We start from the raw sequence: 20188 nt of genomic DNA, 5'->3' as shown, positions 1-20188 counted from the left end.
GGGAGAAAAGCGATATAACAGAGAAAACAATAATGGGAGAATAAATAAATAGAACCGTAGAGCAAAGGCAGTATGATCAAACAATAAACCAGTCAGAAGCTATTCATGTGAGCACTGTTGTTTTGATTTTAGCCATTGTTTGAGTCCTCTGTTAAAAGCATTACTGTTGCTCTCTAATTTTATGCCAGTGGGCAGAGAGTTCCAAAGTTTTGCCCCCTTTGCAGAGAAAGCAGACTGGCCAAAAGATGTCTTGTACATTGGGACAAGACAATTACCGCTGACGGAGGCTTGTGTGACTGCCCTACGAGAGCTCCGACGCCTAATGGCTAATTCAGATAACAGTGGTGACACATGATTATTTACACATTTAAAAAACAGTTTAAGGTTACTAAAATCCATAAAATTGTCCAAGGTTAAAAGGTTGTGTTTTTTTTTAAATGCCGCAGTGATGCCATCTCATAGGTTGCTGGTCCATGACTTTTATTGTCTGCTTATATAAAGAAACAATAGGTTTTAATGTAGTTGGAGAAGTTTGGGACCATAATGTGATGCAATATGACAGATGTGAAAAAATCATTGCATGCATGTATAATTTGGCAGTTTGACATGAAATATCCCTTCTAATAAAACAAAAACAATTTAGATTTGGTTTGACCTTCTTCACAATGTACTTATACTGACTGTCAAATTTTAAATTCTCATCCATGATGATGCCTGGATACTTAACTTCTTTTACTACTTCAATTGCTTCATTCTTAATCCGTACATCAAATACATCGTTTCCAGATCTGTTACGTATGGAGAAGCACATGGCAACAGTTTTCTTAACATTAATAGTTAAATGAGACAACTCGAGCCATTTGGAAACATTACGTAATGCCTCTGTTAGGTGCTCACCTGCTAAGCTAGCTGGTTAGTGGACACATGGATAACGGTATCATCTGCATACATCTGGCAGTTGGTGCCTGGACAGCAGTTTGGTAGGTCATTGATGTACACTGAGAACAACAGTGGACCAAGTACAGACCCTTGTGGTACTCCCATACTGTTGGCATGCAGATGAGACTTCACCCCATTGACCCTAACACATTGCTGTCTCCCCCCCAGGTAAGATTTAAACCACTGCAGAGCTTCTGATGACATTTGGAATTGCTTTAATTTATTCAGTAAAATAGTGTGATTGACAGTGTCAAAGGCCTTTTTCAGGTCCAAGAACACTGCCCCAACAACACTTCCTTTATTCAGTGGAGCTTTAATATTTTCAAGCAAATAGCAGTTTGCTGTTTCAGTGGAATATTTTTGTCTAAACCCAAACTGCTGTGGATGAAGCAATTGGTTAGACTCTAAATGTTCCATCAATTGCTCAGCTACAATCTTCTCCAGAATCTTTGAGACTACAGGGAGAATAGCAATAGGCCTGTAATTACTTGCTATGTCCTTGTCTCCTGATTTAAAAACTGGGGTAATTATTGCAGTTTTCCAGCTATCTGGGAATTTTTTTGTTTGTATTGACAGGTTGACTAAGTAAGTAATTGGCTCAAACAAATAGCTCTGGTGTTTTTTGATTAATGCAGCATGAAGGCTATGAATATCCTTTGACATGGAGTTACTCATGTTAAAAATCATCTTTTTAACTTTGTCATGTGATACCACTTTTATACAAAAGGAGTCTGTGCGATCATGGTCAGGTTCTTCAGGAGATGACTCTGTAGTTTTGAAATGACTCGCTAACTCTTGTACGCTCTAAATAAAAAAGCTATTAAAAACATTTGCAATAGACTCGTTACTATGAATTAAATTATCACAGACTTTAAGACAGTTTATTTTGGGGTGCTTTTGCTTACTGGAGTTAGTTAGTTTGTTTATGTGTTGCCACAATGTAGAACTACTGCCACTGGCCTCTTCAATGAGTTTGGAGAAGTGATTTGTCTTGGCCTTGCACAGTTCAGACACCACTTTGTTCCTCAAGCCAGTGTAAATAAGGTGGTCAGTGTTGTTTTTAGTTATTAGAGACCTTTTAAGAGCAAGATCTCGCTTTTTTATGATCTGAAGGATATCACTATTAATCCATGGAAGAGAGTATTTCTTGGGTCTACTTTTCCAGATTTTTGTGTATTTATTTAATAATTCACATAGGGTAGAGGCAAAAATGTTTGCACTGTGGTTTAGATCTGATTCTTTAGTTACCTGTTCCCAGTTGACTTCCTTCAAATCATGTTCAAAGTCAGCTATTTTTGACTTGGGAATTGCTGTTGTTAAAATTAGATTTTCTGTTTTATTGTGGTGGATTAGGTGTTTTCTAGTTAGCTTTCTTACCATCAGTGTCATGTTGTGGTCCGAAAGGCCAGTAATGAGATTGTATATTTTTGTTACTCTCTCTGGTCTATTTGTAAAAATTAGATCAATAAGGGTTTCAGTCTTTCTTGTGATTCGAGTTGGTCTATCAACCCGCTGTTTGTATTTAAATTTCTCCATAATTGGCTTTAATTTTGATTTACCACTTTTTTCCAACCAGTTAATGTTAAAATCCCCAAACAACATACATTCACAAGAGTTGTCAACAACAGAAAGAAGCTTCTTCAGTTCATTATAGAAATGTACATCATGTGATGGAGGATTGTAAAGCACAGCAATATTACATTTCATGTTAGGAGAGAGAATTACATTCAATCCCATGCACTCCAAGTTTGAATTCAGTTCAAGCTCTAGGCATTTAAAATGCTCCCTAATATAAATTAAAACACCCCCTCCCCTTCCCTTAAGCCTATCTCTCCTGTAGCCTGTGTATTCTGGTCTGTTAATAAGGTTGGTAGGAACATTGGGATTTAACCAACTCTCAGATATACACAAAAAATCCAGATTAGAATCAATAAGTACATTTCGTATCTGGTCTATTTTTGGTAGTATGCTTCTGATATTTATATGTCCTCCCAGGATTCCTTTGGGTTTAGTTTCAGAGTTCCAGATAATTTTGGCATGATTCACAGTTAAGAGTCTTAACTGCCTCTGTTTCAGTTTTGCGCGATTAGTTAAGTGTATTTTGGCCCTCACGGGACTCCGTGTTTGTTGACATTCGTCAGCTGTCATCGGGGGTTCACCATGAGGATGACAGATATCAGGCGTACTGTATGGATAAATACGAGGCACCGAACTCACCCCAATGTCAGTACCAGCGGTCAACAAGTGCTGCATCATGACTCCGCTCCAAGCTCCCGTCCGAGCCCGAGGGATGGAACAAGCCCGGCAGGCTCTCCCAGAGCACCTGTTGGTTCCCGACAACCCAGCGCGCCGTTTCCAGCATCGATGACTGGACTAGTCAGGGTGAGTTGCGGGGGGGTTGTGGATGTAATAACCGGTTGGAGAGGTTTAGACACTTTGGGTGATTCTGACTGCATCGGGCTGATATCTTGCAACGTCGGATTGGCTGCTAGGCGGAAAAGGGGCCCGGGATTTAGATGGATATCTCCCGATAGTAGTAGCAGCATTAGTAGTATTTTGGCTGAAGACGGGCTGTTCTTCCGCCTGATTGTAGTTGTGAGTACTGGCTTGAGCACCTGAGCACGGCCATCCTTAAGAAACCGCGTGAAGACTGCGACGTAACCAAATCCAAAGAGATTCAGTTGTGATTTTTCGGATAAAATGCCCAGTGGATCGGTAACATAGTGAGGATGGTGCGCTTTTGTGGCCTGAGTCTCAGGTGCATTGCAGGTGACTAAAACAGGCAGCAGTAGAAGAAAGCCACAGGTGAGAAGGTGGAGGCCGGTATTGTTTTGTCCATGTTTGCCTTTGCTTTTCATGCACAGTTTCAAGATAACATGCAGAAACTTTAAAGGCCAGAAAAAATATCTTCCAGAGTAGATTAAAGAGATTAAAAACAGCGATGTTAAAAGATTTCTGCACATGAGTGGAGCCTGCCAAACCACTCAGAGCAGGTGCTGCCATCTTGGAAAAAATAATGTCTGCAAAGATTGTGAAGGGGTTTAGGCTGGACTGAATTTCATTGTGTAGTGATCTGCAATGACAATAAAGGATCCATCCATCTATAACTAACAAAGACCTTGGCCCTCCAAATCCTTCATGAATACTGAACGAGAGGTCTCGTCCTTAACTATTCAAAAATAAATTATTTTAGAATAGCAGAATTTAATGTGTTTGACTCTTTTGAGCATGTGTATTCTAAATGGTATGATGCTCCCATGTTCTCATGCTCTCATGTTGCCCCATTTTAAGACTTTGTACCAGAAGTATAGGATGTAGAATTAAAACTATTCAAACCTATCCTTTAAATCAAACATGGAAAAGAAATGAACATTAAACAAATTTGAGTGTGTGACCTGGACAAACACTTGATGAAGAGTTTTCAAGAGAAAAGCCTAAAAAATGACTTTAACATCATTTCTTTACCTGCAATCCCCTTAACTTTTCACTCTCCTGTGCCTGACTAACCTCTGCCGATGGAAAGGAAACGGTCCCACCTCCAGCTGACGGTATTCAACATCACCCCGCTCCCGTTCTAACTCTCCTCCTCCCCCCTCCCCCTTCTGCAGCAGCGACGAGGACAACAAACCTCTGCAGGGCAGCCAGACGTCGCTGGACGGCAACGTGAAGGAAAGCGACGACAGCCTGGTGGACTACGGCGAGGGCGGCGACGGCCAGTTCAACGAGGACGGCTCTTTCATCGGCCAGTACACGGTGAAGAAGGACAAGGACGAGACGGAGGGCAACGAGAGCTCTGAGGCCACCTCGCCTGTCAACGCCATCTACTCCTTGCCGTAGCGCTGTAGCAGCAACACGGGGGGGGGAGGGGGACTAGATGACACCTGCTCCGACAAATCCTGACACCACACACCTGACACACACACACACACACATGAATATATTAATATATGAAACACATTAACACAGAGTAGACGCAGCAGGACCTGTCTGGAGGTGGCGTGGGCTTTCCTCTGCTTATAAAGACCCGGGAGGAAAACAGGAGCAGAGTTAGACCACAAGCCTTTATTTTGAAGTTTCCAGCTCGATGAGAACGGCCCGTTGGGAGGTGACGCTCGGACAAAGTGGACAGTACTGGTTTCCCCTCTGTGCTCTCTGCCTGCCCTTTACCCACACAGACTTGAAGTGTGCCTTCAGGGCAGCTTTCAGCACTCGGAGGCCTCAACAAGCGTCCTTTAGAGATTTTTTTTCTTCGGTTTGTTTCTGCTCTAAAACATCTTCAAACCGCTTCTGTGCGCTCCTTCCCCCTCGAAAAAAACCCCTCTGTGTAGCATCCCCCGTTAAGACGCCACACGAGGTCCTCCACCCGACACACACTCACACCCCGTCCTGTAACATATCAGCTTCTAATCATCAAACTCCACAGGATGCCGGCAGATATGTTTATAATATTGATATTTACGCAGTGAAAGATTTCAGTTTTTTTCCACAGCTGGTAGACGAGTCATCGAGTGCTGTATTCAGTCCTGGCACGCCTTTTAGTGCCATGCAAATCTATGCACTATCACCTCCTCAACACCAGTCTTTGGTTTCAATCTGGTTTGTAAAAGTACACACTTTGGGTTTCTTTTTTTTTACCACTTGCAGGCTTAATCACATGCTTTTAATCACTTTGCCTTGTACGATGTTTTTCTTACCTCTAATCCAATGTTGTAGTGCAGATGTTAAAAAAAACAACAGAAGGCTATTTCTACCACAAGCAGCGAGCCCCCTTTTACAGTGTGTTATAACGAAGCCCCATTTATCTAAAGATGATTCTTTTTTGGAGCATGATAGAAACTTAGTGCAAGAAAAACGGGAAGGCCGCAGAGAGGAAATGTAGTTTTGTTTTGAGGAACGACAGTGGACTACGACTCGGTGGTTTCCTAGTTAGCATGCAGGCTAATGCTGCATTCATGTCAAATGGGAACAATTACAGCGGGCTTCCTTTAGGAGCTGTCGGCTTTTAGAGGTTTCGTTACACGCATGAACTGGTGAGCAATACTTCTTAAAGTGTGTTTTTATACCAAATCAAGCATTGCATTGTCAATCCACAAACAAAAAAAAATCACTAACGACGGGTGAAAGAGATTTAAAAATATGTCAAGATTCATGCAAGAGTATTCTCTGGATCCAACCACAAAGTTCCCGATCCGTCTTTAGGTCCCATTTGAACAGATTTATATTAGTTCCAAGCAGAAAACTTCTGATATGATATTTCCCAAAGGACATGAATGCAGCATGAGAGGCTGGGATCCTTTAGGTGTGTTCAGACTAAAAGGTTGCCCTGGATTATTAGATTTTCCCTTAATGACATCACAAAGGGCAGTAGCCCCTCCCCCAGGTGGGTGACACTCCCACAGCTAGGTGTTTGTTCTGCCCTCTGAGTCTGCCTTCTCACCGTAAACAATAGGACATGGAGCGAGAAAAGCACCGGGTACACCCAAGCCCTTCCAGAGAGGGGGCGTGGTCAGACACAGCTCATTTACATATTTAAAGGTACAGACACAGAAACAGCCAGTTCTGAGCAGGGCTGAAATAGAGGGGTTTATAGGCATGATCAAATACAGGGTCAGAGTGGATTTAGAACAAGAAACTTCACACACATGTTTTGAGGAGCTCTGAGACTTATTTAAACTGGTTAAAGAGGAGGACGATATGTGACCTTTAAAGTGGAAAAACCTCAGACAAATTCTAAAGAGCTTGTGTGCATTTGTTAGCCGTCAGGGAGCTAATAACATCAACTTCTACTGAGAGTTCTTTCTGTTCCTGTCCTTCAGAGGACAGTGAGTAGAGAAGAGAATCAGGGAGAAAGAGAAGTGAATGACATGAGGTAAAGGTACCAAAGGTTGGACTTGAACCCGGGGTTGCACACTTGGAGACCTATAGTGTCCGCACATGGGGTGCGACCTAACCGCTGGGCCCCTGGCGCCCCAAATCATGATTTTCAAGCCTTTACAGTATTTTAGTTCATATGCAATGGGAACCACGTCTAACGCTCCTGAACTCTTTAGTCTGAACACACCTCAGCACAAACACCTCCTCTTTCCTTCCCCTGTAGTTTTAATGAATTCAATCAATTTAAAAAAAAAATAAAAGACCACATAGAAACCTTGAATTAAAGTTTGAGAAAAGATTCACAGCATGAAAATATAAACATTGAATTCACAGCCACCTTTGGAGAAAAAAAAAGCCTGTCAGCTTACCTTTTCGTTTCTTTAGCAGAGAAAGAAAAAGAAGAAATCAGTTTGAGTACCAGAACAAGATGGTAGAAGTCACATGTTGTCATGACGTCGCTCTGTTGAGCAGACTGATGGACTGTCGGTGATGATGCTTGAACGTCTTTATTCAGTTTGATACTTAACGTTCACCGAGTGCTCGAACTCAAACTGTTACCTAACGGCACTATGAAACCCTGAATCAACATAGATCTTTACTGCGGTCAGCAGCTGCAGCTCACATTGTATTTTACATATTTATTTTATATTTCTATTTATGACATCATGTGGATAGTATTAATATATTAGTCTTTAATTTAATTATTGTTATGAACACATTTTTGATCATCGTCAAACAGCCAAAATCAAAGATGTGTCGTCATGAGAAGCGTTCAACTCTTCAGTATGTCCCACATGTTTTCTGTAAACAAAACAACAACAACATGTCAGCGTCCAGTGAAAGATGATCTGTGTATCGTGCTGCTCTCCTCCTACTCATGATGTATTAACGCTCATCTGTGTTATTCAGATTTATGTAACATAACTCCTCCAGCACACAGGAACTTCATATCTGTACTTGTTATTTATTTGACTCATGTTCTGTACGTGTAAGTCCTGAAACAAAATCTCTTATCCTTGTAAATATTTAAAGGTCGATTCCCCCAGAGTAAAAAAAATAAAAAATGCTTTATCCGGAAATGAAAGGAAATAAAAAAGTGACAATTCTGTCTGGACGGTTCAGTCCGTCAGCTAGCTTTGACTAACATTTGCACTCTGAAGAAGAAACAAGAATCACCCCCTCACTCCGTGTCGCCCCTTTTCTCTTTGACTTTTGTTGAATCTGGTTCTGACTGTGGCGAGTCGATCGCTCCCTCGTTTGATGATGGTTTGGATTCTATATTGTGAGAGAGGAATACGTTAGATTGTCTATGATGTAAATAAGATGTAAGTGCTCCTGCAGTTGTAGCTACGTCGAACTCAAGCTGCTATAGTATAGGCCGAAGAATCGAGCGTTTTCTGAGATATTTGAACAAACCCCCTCCCCCTCCCCCCCTTTCAAGTGTCTACATCTTTCTGAGACCACCGCATACACTCCCATAACTCTTCCCATAATGCCTTTCAGCTAACAGGCCTGCGATGCTGGAGTATAGCTCCTCCCATTTCAGGGGAATAAAGGTGGACGTGACATCATTTTAGACTAAATTTAAGAAGCTGACATCAACCTGACTTTTGGTTAGTCAGTTGCCTTCACTTTCTTAGAGGTCATGTGACCATATTTGTATTTTTGACAGGCTTGTTACATCTTTATCTTGCTTGACGCGTTGCTGCGATAGCATCTCGTCAGTCACACAGATATCCACTTCCCGCTTCACCATCCATTTAACTCTGAAAGAGGCAGTGCAAATATATTCATCTCTTATTTAAATCCTGTTTAAAGTTTCACACAGGAACTTCAAAGTTCAGAAGGGTCACATGTAAGTGAGCCTCCTTCCTATGACCATATTTGGACAAAGGTCAGCTGCAGTTTTTGTCTCAATTTGCAGGAACACTTGAAATAGTGCTGACTCTGCAAAACCTGAAGAAGGCCCCTGACATGGGAGGTAGCATATACGCACATCCAGAAAATGCATTCAAATAAAATCTGATTCACAGATTATTCTCCAATTTCCCATCCTCTCTGCCCTCTAATCCCCTCGTCTAAAATCCTGCGTTCCCCTTCTCTCCTTCTGCAGAAACTCAAAGCAATATCCTGAGTTTGAATCAGCTGGCTGTTTTGTTTCTCTGTCGTCATTTGTTTCTCAGTATGTTCACTCTTGCACCTAGCACAGAAACCTCAACAAAAAAAAAAACAGAAAAACGGTGCTGACATAGAAGAAAACAGGAAGAAAAAAAAATCAAAAACTGGATTGGGAGCAAAAGTCTGAACTTTCTCACAGAACTCACTGGAAGTTTTTTTTCTCCTGGATTTGGTCTGGAAACCTGCACCCTGCTCTTCCCACATGGCCTTTCTCTTTCCCCTTCAAGTGGATCACAGCAGGGGGGGGGATATTGTAAACTGGCTATATTACAAAGAAAAGAGAATTATGCATACTTGCTGAAACTCAGTGCTTTTTTTTTTTCTTGTCCTTTTTGTTTTGTGCACGATAAATTGAAGGTGCACACGGAGCTGAGCGTCTCTTTTTACTGTCTGCGTCACCTCAGCTCACCTTTCATGGAGGAAAAGAAAAAGAAACTGTCAGCTTCTCGTGTGTCTCATTTTCAAAATACTTCAATGTCTTACAATTTGACCGGTGCACATACGAGATTTGCGACTGGATTTTAAAAAAATGATTGATCACATGCTGTTTGGCTTTTTGTATGACTTCTCATGTTAGCATCTTCTTGTTTTTACCATGTGTATCAGAGAAGCTCGTCAAAGTCTCGCTTCGACACGCAAAAATAACAGCTTTTGTAAGGTACATACTCAACAGAAAATGGCATAAATATATTCACCATGTATGCGTGTATGATGAGATGTTGCAACTTCTGCTAGCGACGCCTTCTTTATAGTAAAGCTATCTCCTTTTCTCTACCTCCTGACGCCTGGTGCTTCTGTTCATCTCTGAGCTTTTGTCTCGTTTTTAAAGCAACATTTCATTTTCATTGCAAAGATCAGAATCAGAATCAGCTTTATTGGTCATGTATGCTGAGACACACACCACAAGGAATTTGTCTTTGGTAACTGTGCTCTCAATGTACAAAAGTTATAACATTAAAGATAAAGATAATAAAAGCAAAAACACTAATAAGGCTAAATAAGTCAAGGATAAATCCAACTTTTCTTTACTTATTTTTTATTGGATGAAATTACCATTACAGAGTCATGAACATCAAATGCATGGACAGACATGTTCAATATGTTGTAGACATCTACACGTCTTTTTATCAACAATAAGGACAACTATAAACATTGAACATAATTATAACTGTACAACACAAACATCCATCAATCAATTAACTAAACCACTTTTACTGTTCAGGGTTTTTCAGATCTGTAGTTTTAAACTATAAAAGGAGGGTTATTTGTTCAGCCATTTAGTTTTATGAATTTAATATTTTGCCCACATAAAAAAACAGATTAATTAATATTTATTTGCTGATAAATTGGACTTGAAAATTAATTAAAAAGTCAATTCTTGTTGGATTTATATTTTTTCCAAGTTTCCTTAAAGGTATTTTTCTAAATCAAACAAAAAAAGCAGTGTCATGAAAACTGCAAAAGAAGGTGTTCAATAGTTTTTAGTTTTAAAAGGTTCATCTTTTGAAAACAGGAAGGAAATGTTTACAAACACACATTTAGTATTAGTTGTCAGTTATTAGTTGGGATTGTATTTATGTAATATTTTAAATAGAAATTACTTCATTTTATTTGTAATTATATATTTAAACGGGAAAGTAAGGAGCCCCTGAAGTCCTAAAAAGTAAAATAAAAAAATAAAATGTATATATTGTGCGCACAAGTTTTTATTTATTATTATTTTTTGACCTTTTTGGACTTCAGGGGCTCCGTAGTAAAGAGAAATGTTTTTACAAAACCTTTCATATTTCTCCGACGTCACTTCCTGCCACTTTATCCTGGCGGGACGTTACTGCTGCTGATTGATGCTCACCTGAAAGTAGACCGAATAATTAATACGTTTCTATCTTCGGACAACTTCCGGGTTCACCTGAGGGAGATTTTCTTCACTGGAGAGGATGAAAACAACTCTTCATGAGGTGAGTAACAAACAGTTAGATTTAAAAGAGGACTCGAGCTAACGGTCAAACCTCAGACTGTAAATATGAAGTTTAAATCTCGTGGACGAGGACGTCATGTTTCGGTTTGTCACGTTTTCATCTGGAAAGAAACCCGAGATTTTATAATAATTCATTAAAACATGACAGATGTATTTAGCTGTGAGATGAGTCTCAACACTTGTAGTTTTACAAGTAAATTATTTAATTTAAATATAGGCTTACCTGCGTTCTCCCACTTTCTCGCGAGACTTCTTTCATAAAACATCTGCTTTTATATTGTAAAGTCATGAAAGGTTTACAGAGGTACTCCAAAACCGACTATTACAGGTAAAGATATCCAGATATGATGCAGAAGAAATGTTTAAAGGGCCTGTCAAAGAGTGTTTTTGAACTTTTCATCACTTTTTCTCTCATTGTTCACCACAAACCAAAAATAACAGTTAGAAGCAAAAGGTAGCCCGCTGCTCTTACAATTATTGTACAAATATTTTAGAGGTGAGCGACTTAATATGTGAAATATTTAGGGACACGTACCAAAGCTATGGTACCAAACTACAGCACGTTGTGCCATTATCTGGACCCCTACTAAAGTGAGCACTTCTAATTCCAGGGTCCGGTCCATACATGTTAACATAACATAAAAGTCTCCAAAGATGTAACACATCACCTCTAACACTGCTCAGGAATGAGGAGACGTAAAGGCATGTAGGTGTTTCAGTCTGAAGTCTGTCAACATTAAAAAGATCAGATCTGCTCCTCTTCTGAGCTTTATGTTGACTTCATAACAATCTCTACTCCTTTAAGTCGAGCAGCAGAAGAGTGTCAGTGTGTAAAAACAAAAGGCTCATTTATTAGCTGAACTAAATCTGCAGGAGTTTTCCATGTCACTGATTACAACAGAGGCCGATTAGGACGGGACCCTTAAAACATTTAGGGACTAATTAAGAGTATACTCACTTCTTCAGGCTCCACTTTGCATCAGCAGACCATTCAAAATATTAACAACAGAATATGAAGAAGATACATTAGAGGGATTCAAATAGTTCAGTCGTAATTTGAGGTCACTGATGGCGTTTATGTTTTATTAAAGGAGAAAATAACAAATATGCTAATGTCACGACTTAATGGTTAGGCTTAGAAATCAGTTTTTTTTAAATGTTCCCACCACTCCACTGTTTTAGTAACACCACTGGGAACAAAACTAATCAAACATCTCTGTATATTCATTTCAAATCATTTAGTTAACTCCTCCCCTGCTCTGTGTAAGATGATGTGAGGTTTCGAAACGATATCCAGCAGTCTGCGCTGACGATCGATCTCTTCCTCGTACTCCACGATAGTTCTTTTAAAAACTACAAAAATGTCTTCCGCAGCAGCCGTTAGTCGCTGGTTGATAAACTCTCTCAGACTCTCAGCTGAACACGTTGTTGTGGTTTTATTCAACTTTAAAAAAAGATGAACTAGGACAACAGGAAAGTCTGAGAGGAAATGTAGCTGCGTTCAAATCTGGTGCTCGCGCTGTTTCCTTCCGCTGTGTGTCACACTATAAAGTATCCTACCGACGGTGGAGGTGCTGCAGCCTTTTGTTCCGCTTTCTGTGGATTTATTTTGTTCAAAACATGTTTTTATTATCAGAAACAAGACGTAAAAAACTTCTCTTTATTCAACAAACTAGATTATATTGTACAGTGAGTTACTATGGTTACAGATAGACAGAAAGTGTGTTATTAAGGTTAGCCTACAGGGACAGTGAGTTACAGAGATACTTTATTGATACCGAGGGAAATTCTATAATTACTAAAGTTACACAGGGACAGACTGTTACCGTGGTAACATGAACAGTGGTTTACTAAGGGTACAGGGACAGTGAGTTACTATGGTTACAGGGACTGTTACTATGGTAACCGGGACATGCTGTGTCTGTCTGGAATATGCTCCAATCTGCTTTTTTTTGTCCACAACGAAACTAAAATAATGATATGAATTATATACTGAACTAAAGTCTATATTTACTGTGTCATCCAAAACTTCAGGTCGGCTTCATGAATTAAATCATGAGGAATGAACTTTTCCTCGATGGGACCTGGAGCCTGATGAACATCTGAAAACAAACGAGTCAAGAGGACAAAAACATAAACATCAGAAAATAACACCAACTTCATGTTTGAGTCAAATGAAGTTTAATTTCAAAGAAGATTAATGTACAGCCTTAATAAAATCCAGACTGTGATATTTAATAAACAGAAGTGGTTGATGTTATTTAATGCAACATGGCCGTCGTATAAGAGGCGGATTGGAAGCAGTGAAACTTTGTGTTGACATGGTGTCAGTTATTTAAAAAGTAAATCACTTGTAGAATATAGAGACATTATTTGAGTGAATTATCAAGAGTAACACACATGAACAACATGACAGAAAGATCACTGTGTCTGGCTTTACACCAAGAGCAGAAACACCAGCCCATCTTAAAACACGGGGTTAATTAGATCAGACGAGGAACTCGTAGAGAATGTGTTGAAGAAATGTGGAGAACATGTTCCCTCTAAAGTGAAGAAGAGTCCAAGTATTCAGTTACAAACTACAGAGAGACTCAAAGAAAGCTCAACTTCCTTCACACTTCACTTCATTACAGAAGTCCAGTCAAAGATTATTTTTCTGCCTTTGAATCGCTCCACACTCCTGTCCACTAGGGGGCAGTGATTACAAAAAGAGACATTAAACTTGAACATGAAATATAAAAACATAAGAACAAATAAAAGAGCTGGCATCATCTATCTTTCTTTGTGTTTCCTGACACAGAAATAATCTCTTCAGATCGATCAGTCTGGGAGGAAACTGTGGAAACAGTGACACCTGCTGGCAGAAAGCAGTGATAGCAGCAACAGAACCTAAACATGAATTATTATTTAAATAAAACCCTCCACAGATTGAATTTATTTCTATTTAAAATCCTGAGATAATAAAAACAGAAGGTTCAAACATCAAAGTGTAATAAACATCAGAAGTTAAAAATAAAGATAGTTTGATAAAGTGTCCGTTGTTACCCTGACATGATGAATGAATATCAATGATTGAGTCTGCATGTTATTCAGCTCTTTTTATATCATCTCATATAACATCAAATATTCAGGTGCTGACTCTGCACCTGGATCCAGACATCCTGTTTGTAGTTCTTTTAAAAACTCAGTGAAGCCTCCTCTTTGTTTTGATCCAACAAAGAGACGACTGATTTATTATCAGACGACCAACGACTCGTGGTTAAAAGCAGAACTTCACACTTTAACTTGCACAGCTGGAATCAACTTCTACTGTTATCTGTGAATATGAGTCAATGAATAACCTGCACCACTACACATGTCCACAGGGTGGCGCTGCAACAGAAACATTTATATACAAATCAAAGAGTTCATCTTCGGTCGTTGAGTCATGAAGCAGTTTAAATTCAGAACATGAGAATAGAAAAATGTCCGAGGTCATGGTCCTGTGTGTGACGGTGGAGCTGATCTCAGAGCAGCTCAGACTGCAGCACTGAGAGTCATCTGCACTGTGATTGGTCCGTCAGTCTCCCAGTAACACAGCCCAGTTAAAGACTCACCAACACACCAGCTGCTGCTTCCAGCTCTGTGATCAGCAGGATCCTCTCTTTAAAGACTCCACCTCCACCTGTTGATATAAAAAGACATAAATGAGAGATTAGACTCTGAGAGAGACTTCATGATGATTCTTTATATTATTCATGATAAACACGAACGGGGCTCGCTCCAAGCTATATAACAGAGCTACTGACACCATATGAGCCAGCCCGCAGTCTTAGATCCTCAGGTGGGGGCCTCCTGGTCGTTCCAAAGTCGAGACTTAAAACTAAAGGTGACCGGGCCTTTTCAGTCAGGGCCCCTCGACTTTGGAACGACCTCCCTGAGGAGATAAGACTCGCAGACTCCCTCAATTCTTTTAAATCCCTTCTTAAAACGTACTTTTACAGACTTGTTTTTATGTGATGTCGTCTTCTTAATGTCTTTTCTTACTGGTTTAACTATTTTTATCTTCTGTTACTTCTTACTGTCTTTTATTTATGCTCTTATCTTAACTCCTCTTATGTTTTAACTTAATGATCTTACTTACTTTGTCTATTTATGTTTTATATTTATATATACTTTTTATTATTATTAATATTATAGTTTTTATTTATCCTTTAACCACTTGTTTCTATTTCTTTTTCTGCTCTTACCTTCTTATTGCTGTTATCTTTTCATTTGCTTTTATCTCTTTTAGTTTCTTACATCTTTTTAAATCTTTGCTCCTCTTGGTCTCAGCTCGTGTTGTTGGGTTCTTATGATGGTTCTTGTGATGGTTCTTGTGTTTCCTGGGTTCTTATGATGGTTCTTGTGATGGTTCTTGTGATGGTTCTTATGATGGTTCTTATGATGGTTCTTGTGAAGGTTCTTGTGATGGTTCTTATGATGGTTCTTGTGATGGTTCTTATGATGGTTCTTGTGAAGGTTCTTGTGATGGTTCTTGTGATGGTTCTTGTGATGGTTCTTATGATGGTTCTTATGATGGTTCTTGTGAAGGTTCTTGTGATGGTTCTTTTGATGGTTCTTGTGATGGTTCTTGTGATGGTTCTTATGATGGTCCTTATGATGGTTCTTGTGAAGGTTCTTGTGATGGTTCTTATGATGGTTCTTATGATGGTTCTTATGATGGTTCTTGTGTTTCCTGGGTTCTTGTGATGGTTCTTGTGATGGTTCTTATGATGGTTCTTGTGATGGTTCTTGTGATGGTTCTTATGATGGTTCTTGTGATGGTTCTTGTGATGGTTCTTGTGATGGTTCTTATGATGGTTGTTATGATGGTTCTTGTGATGGTTCTTGTGATGGTTCTTATGATGGTTCTTATGATGGTTCTTATGATGGTTCTTGTGAAGGTTCTTGTGATGGTTCTTATGATGGTTCTTATGATGGTTCTTATGATGGTTCTTGTGATGGTTCTTATGATGGTTCTTATGATGGTTCTTGTGTTTCCTGGGTTCTTGTGATGGTTCTTGTGATGGTTCTTATGATGGTTCTTGTGATGGTTCTTGTGTTTCCTGGGTTCTTGTGATGGTTCTTGTGATGGTTCTTGTGATGGTTCTTGTGATGGTTCTTATGATGGTTCTTGTGATGGTTCTTGTGATGGTTCTTATGGTGGTTCTTGTGATGGTTCTTGTGATGGTTCTTATGATGGTTCTTGTGATGGTTCTTGTGATGGTTCTTATGATGGTTCTTATGGTGGTTCTTGTGATGGTTCTTGTGATGGTCGGGTTATATATATCTGTTGGGTATCGTGCACTTTGGGTTCTTTTCTGTTGAATTGTATTTAATTATTTTTAGTATTTTGTATTTGTTATGTTCTTGTTGTTGTTTATGTTCTTCTGTGTTTGCTTTAGTTTGTTCTTGTTTTTGCTGTTTGTCAAAGCACTTTGTAAACCTCTGTTTTTAAAAGCTGCTATATAAATAAAGTTATTATTATTATTCTGATCATATAATATCATCGTTGTCATGATTATTCTGATTATCAGTGATACAGAACATCCAGTATGAAGAGCAGCAGGGACTTCAGTCCTGCTCAGAAGTGAAGTGGGCGTGGAAAGTAGCACGACACCTTTCAGCTCTCGTGGTCACGTGTTGGTGACTTGAAGCTGAAAGGGACAGAGAGTCTTTGAAGGCATCATCATGTCAGAGACAGTTGAGTGACGTGTTTACTGAGAGTCCTTGAAGGCATCATCATCATGTCTGAGACAGTTGAGTGACGTGTTTACTGAGAGTCCTTGAAGGCATCATCATCGTGTCACAGACAGTTGAGTGATGTGTTTACTGAGAGTCCTTGAAGGCATAATCATCATGTCACAGACAGTTGAGTGATGTGTTTACTGAGAGTCCTTGAAGGCATCATCATCATGTCACAGACAGTGGAGTGATGTGTTTACTGAGAGTCCTTGAAGGCATCATCATCATGTCACACAGTTGAGTGATGTGTTTACTGAGAGTCCTTGAAGGCATCATCATCATGTCACACAGTTGAGTGATGTGTTTACTGTTGATTCATGTAAACTGTGTTTAAATCTAGCAGCAGCAGTTTCTGATTTTCTCTGCCTTTTGGGACAGAAATAACAGCAGACATTAAACACACCTTAAAGAGTTATTTCCACCTGGATGAACTGCAGTGTCTCACAGGTGTGCTGTGTGTAATCTGTTCCTGTGTGTGTTACGAGCCTTGTGGAAGAACAATGTGAACCTGTCTGTGTCTGTGCATCTCACCATCTTACTAATGGAGCCTTTAAATAGCATGGAAATACTGCACCATGACTTTAGAGCAGGTTTTTGTTGGTCCATGGTGCAGCTGCTTTCTGCCCCCTGAGACAGCAACGCCCCACCAACACACCTGAGCACAGGTCATGTTAAGACCTAAACACACTCAGGGGAAAGAGGAAGTGCTGATTCAACGTTTGCTGATGTAAAGGTTCAAGTGATTTATCTCAAGTGTCCTCACAGGGAAATGAAAAAGTGTCCCTCTGAAGAACATTTCTTTGTTTGGTGCAGAGTTAACAGAACTTCACGTCATATTTCAGAGATCATTAAACTGAATTTATTCTGACTTCAAATAACAGAAAAATAACAAACATTAATTTTGCTCTAATCAGTTTGATGAAGAATGTCTAACTGCTCTCAATCTGAATGGCTACTCCTCATGTCTCTTATTTTTCGTCGCTTGAACCGGAAGTCGTTCTGTGCCGCCATGTTGATGGACGTCTCAGGTCTCTTATTTTCAGCACAGAGGATCGAGGAAACTTGAGACCAGCCTTCCAGGAAGTCTTTTTACAGACAGACACGCCCCCTTATCAAATATCACTAACTGACTGAATCAGACTTCAGTGAAACTTCTCAACATTAGCAGAGTTTAATAAGGGAGAAAAGACGGACATTGAAAAGACGCTAAACAGACACAGCAGACATTTAAGTGTCTGTAAACATCTGTCAGTTTGTAAAGACTCGGTCTGTGATGAGCTGGAATTAAAAAAGTGTTTGACATGAAGATTAACAAAGAACCTGTTTGAAACCTGAAGTAAATTTGGACTTCACACCAACTTTATAAGCTGGTTGAAAGCTATGAACAAGCAGCCTAATGCCAGAGTTAGAGTTAATGGAGTAATGTAAATGTATTTTTAAGATCTCTAAAGGTACCAGACGAGGGGATCCATTGTCACCATTGATGTTCGTACTATCTATTGAACCGCTGGCAGAATATATATTAAGGTAGAACACCTGAGCTGGTGGGGGAAGTCATTTAAGGATACCTTTCTGATAGAAAAGGACAGCTGTCATTAAAAGTAACACATGAACACCAAGATTCCTTCAAGTGTTTGTGTCGGCGTGTCTGCGTGTTTACAAACTACTCGCCGTTATATTGTATAGTTTCTGCTTATAATATGTCTACACTCATGCACTTTAACTTGTGTCAATACTGTCCATTTACAACTCTGTTTTTGCACATTTACATTCAATCTTCCATATCTAATCTTCCTATTTAAGACTAGTAATGCTTAGTTAAATCCTGGTTGTATATATTCACATTCTTAGTTTTGATATTTTTAGTACTTATTTACTTTGTAGTTAATATTATATTATGTTTAGATTTGCTAACATTGTGTTTTTTACTCATATAATGCCACAATTTCCCAGTTTGGGATCAATAAAGTAATTCTATTCTATTCTATTATATTATATTTACACACATTTCTAAGTAAAAGAACAAGTTGATAAATTCCACTCTTTGTGTGGGAATGTTCTTCCTCATTACGCACAGATCCGTGCTCACACACTGTTGATAGATGAGCCCCCTGGACTTCTCTCCTTTCTTCTAGGTCAGTGGTTCTCAAACTTTTTAGCCTGCGTACCACCTCCGAAAATATTTGGCTCTCCAAGAACCACCATTATGGTAGACGTTAAAAAACACTGTAGGCCTATTTCTACACACATTTCATGCAAGAGGCAAATTAATTCATAAAAAGAATATTATTTATTATTGACTGCTGGCAGCCACACTGTAGGCCTAATAAGGGCTAGTGCTAGAACTGGCACACACAAAAGTGCAGAACAATCAAAATGACAACTTTATACCAACAACCTGTTTGGAAATATTTAGTCTCCAGTGTTTCCCACACAAACACGATACCTGGGCCCAAGTATATTTCCAACCTGTTCTCAATTAATTTTTCATTAATTCATAAAATTGCTGTGTGCCTGAGAGAGCGAGAGAGAGCGGGGGAGAGAGAGAGAGAGCGGGGGAGAGAGAGAGAGAGCGGGGGAGAGAGAGAGAGAGAGCGCGTGAGAGTGCAGGCGCCGATCTGCAGGCTCCGTGCAAACAGCGCCGCTTTATTATAGCCTAAGTCTCTGCGTTCAACATAGCAAAACTGCCTTTTTTAAAAAATCCCTCTCGACTCCTACGGAGTGTTAAGACATCAAAAGAGAGCAGAATCACATCAGCTTCAGAGCTCTAGAGAGAGAGATAGAGGGAGGGGGAGCGATAAGGTCCGCTGTCCGTACATGCATCAAAACTGAAGCTTCTCCTGGCTCCGTTTTAAAAATGTTAATGTACAGCTGCTTGCTGCCGATTGTGTGCTGAACTCCAATAAACAACAGAATATCTGTTAATGTAGACCTACAGCTGCTTGCTGTTGATTCAGTACTGAACTATAACAGAATATCTGTTAATGTAGACCTACAGCTGCTTGCTGTTGATTCAGGACTGAACTATAACAGAATATCTGTTAATGTAGACCTACAGCTGCTTGCTGTTGATTCAGGACTGAACTATAACAGAATATCGAGTGGAACTTTTCAAAACGCGGGGCGTACTCCTGTTGTTGTTTATGTCTGTGCGCGAACATAAATTGAGCAGATTAAAGTTGTTTGTTGCAAAAACTAGATTAATTTAGAGGGGAAAACACATTTGATATAAATACAACCCAATAGATACAAGACAGATAAGATAAGAGTACGACATAAAAAAAATGTTGTTTTATGCTGAACGGGTTTGTTTTTTATATTGTGGAGATTTCTTTGCATACCACCACAGAGAGCCCGCGTACCACCGGTGGTACCATAGATTGAGAACCACTGTTCTAGGTGTATTGTTTTTTTTTCAGCACTTTTGTAGTAATTTGTTTGTATATTTAGTCA

The 20188-nt window shown here is 39.5% G+C and overlaps 2 protein-coding genes across 2 annotated transcripts in view; one reads left to right on the top strand and one right to left on the bottom strand.

Moving 5' to 3' along the window:
* Positions 1-4488: 4488 nt before the first annotated feature.
* On the top strand, positions 4489-4776 carry LOC136179283 (neurofascin-like; the record flags this gene model as incomplete). Its single annotated transcript, XM_065955364.1, has 1 exon — positions 4489-4776. A coding segment is annotated over one exon (288 nt), but the record flags the coding sequence as incomplete, so codon positions are not given.
* An 8351-nt stretch (positions 4777-13127) lies between these two features.
* LOC136179326 (NLR family CARD domain-containing protein 3-like) overlaps positions 13128-20188 on the bottom strand; it is a 69089-nt gene continuing 62028 nt past the window's right edge. Inside the window, exon 3 of the transcript XR_010666477.1 lies at positions 13128-14633. The gene's annotated coding sequence lies outside the window, so the exon portion shown is untranslated. The remainder of the gene's footprint in view (positions 14634-20188) is intronic.

This window comes from Labrus bergylta, chromosome 5, assembly GCF_963930695.1.
Source record: "Labrus bergylta chromosome 5, fLabBer1.1, whole genome shotgun sequence".
Classification (NCBI taxonomy): Eukaryota; Metazoa; Chordata; class Actinopteri; order Labriformes; family Labridae; genus Labrus; species Labrus bergylta.
The sequence above is the reverse complement of the archived record's forward strand: the minus strand, read 5'-3'. Positions and strand labels throughout refer to the sequence as shown.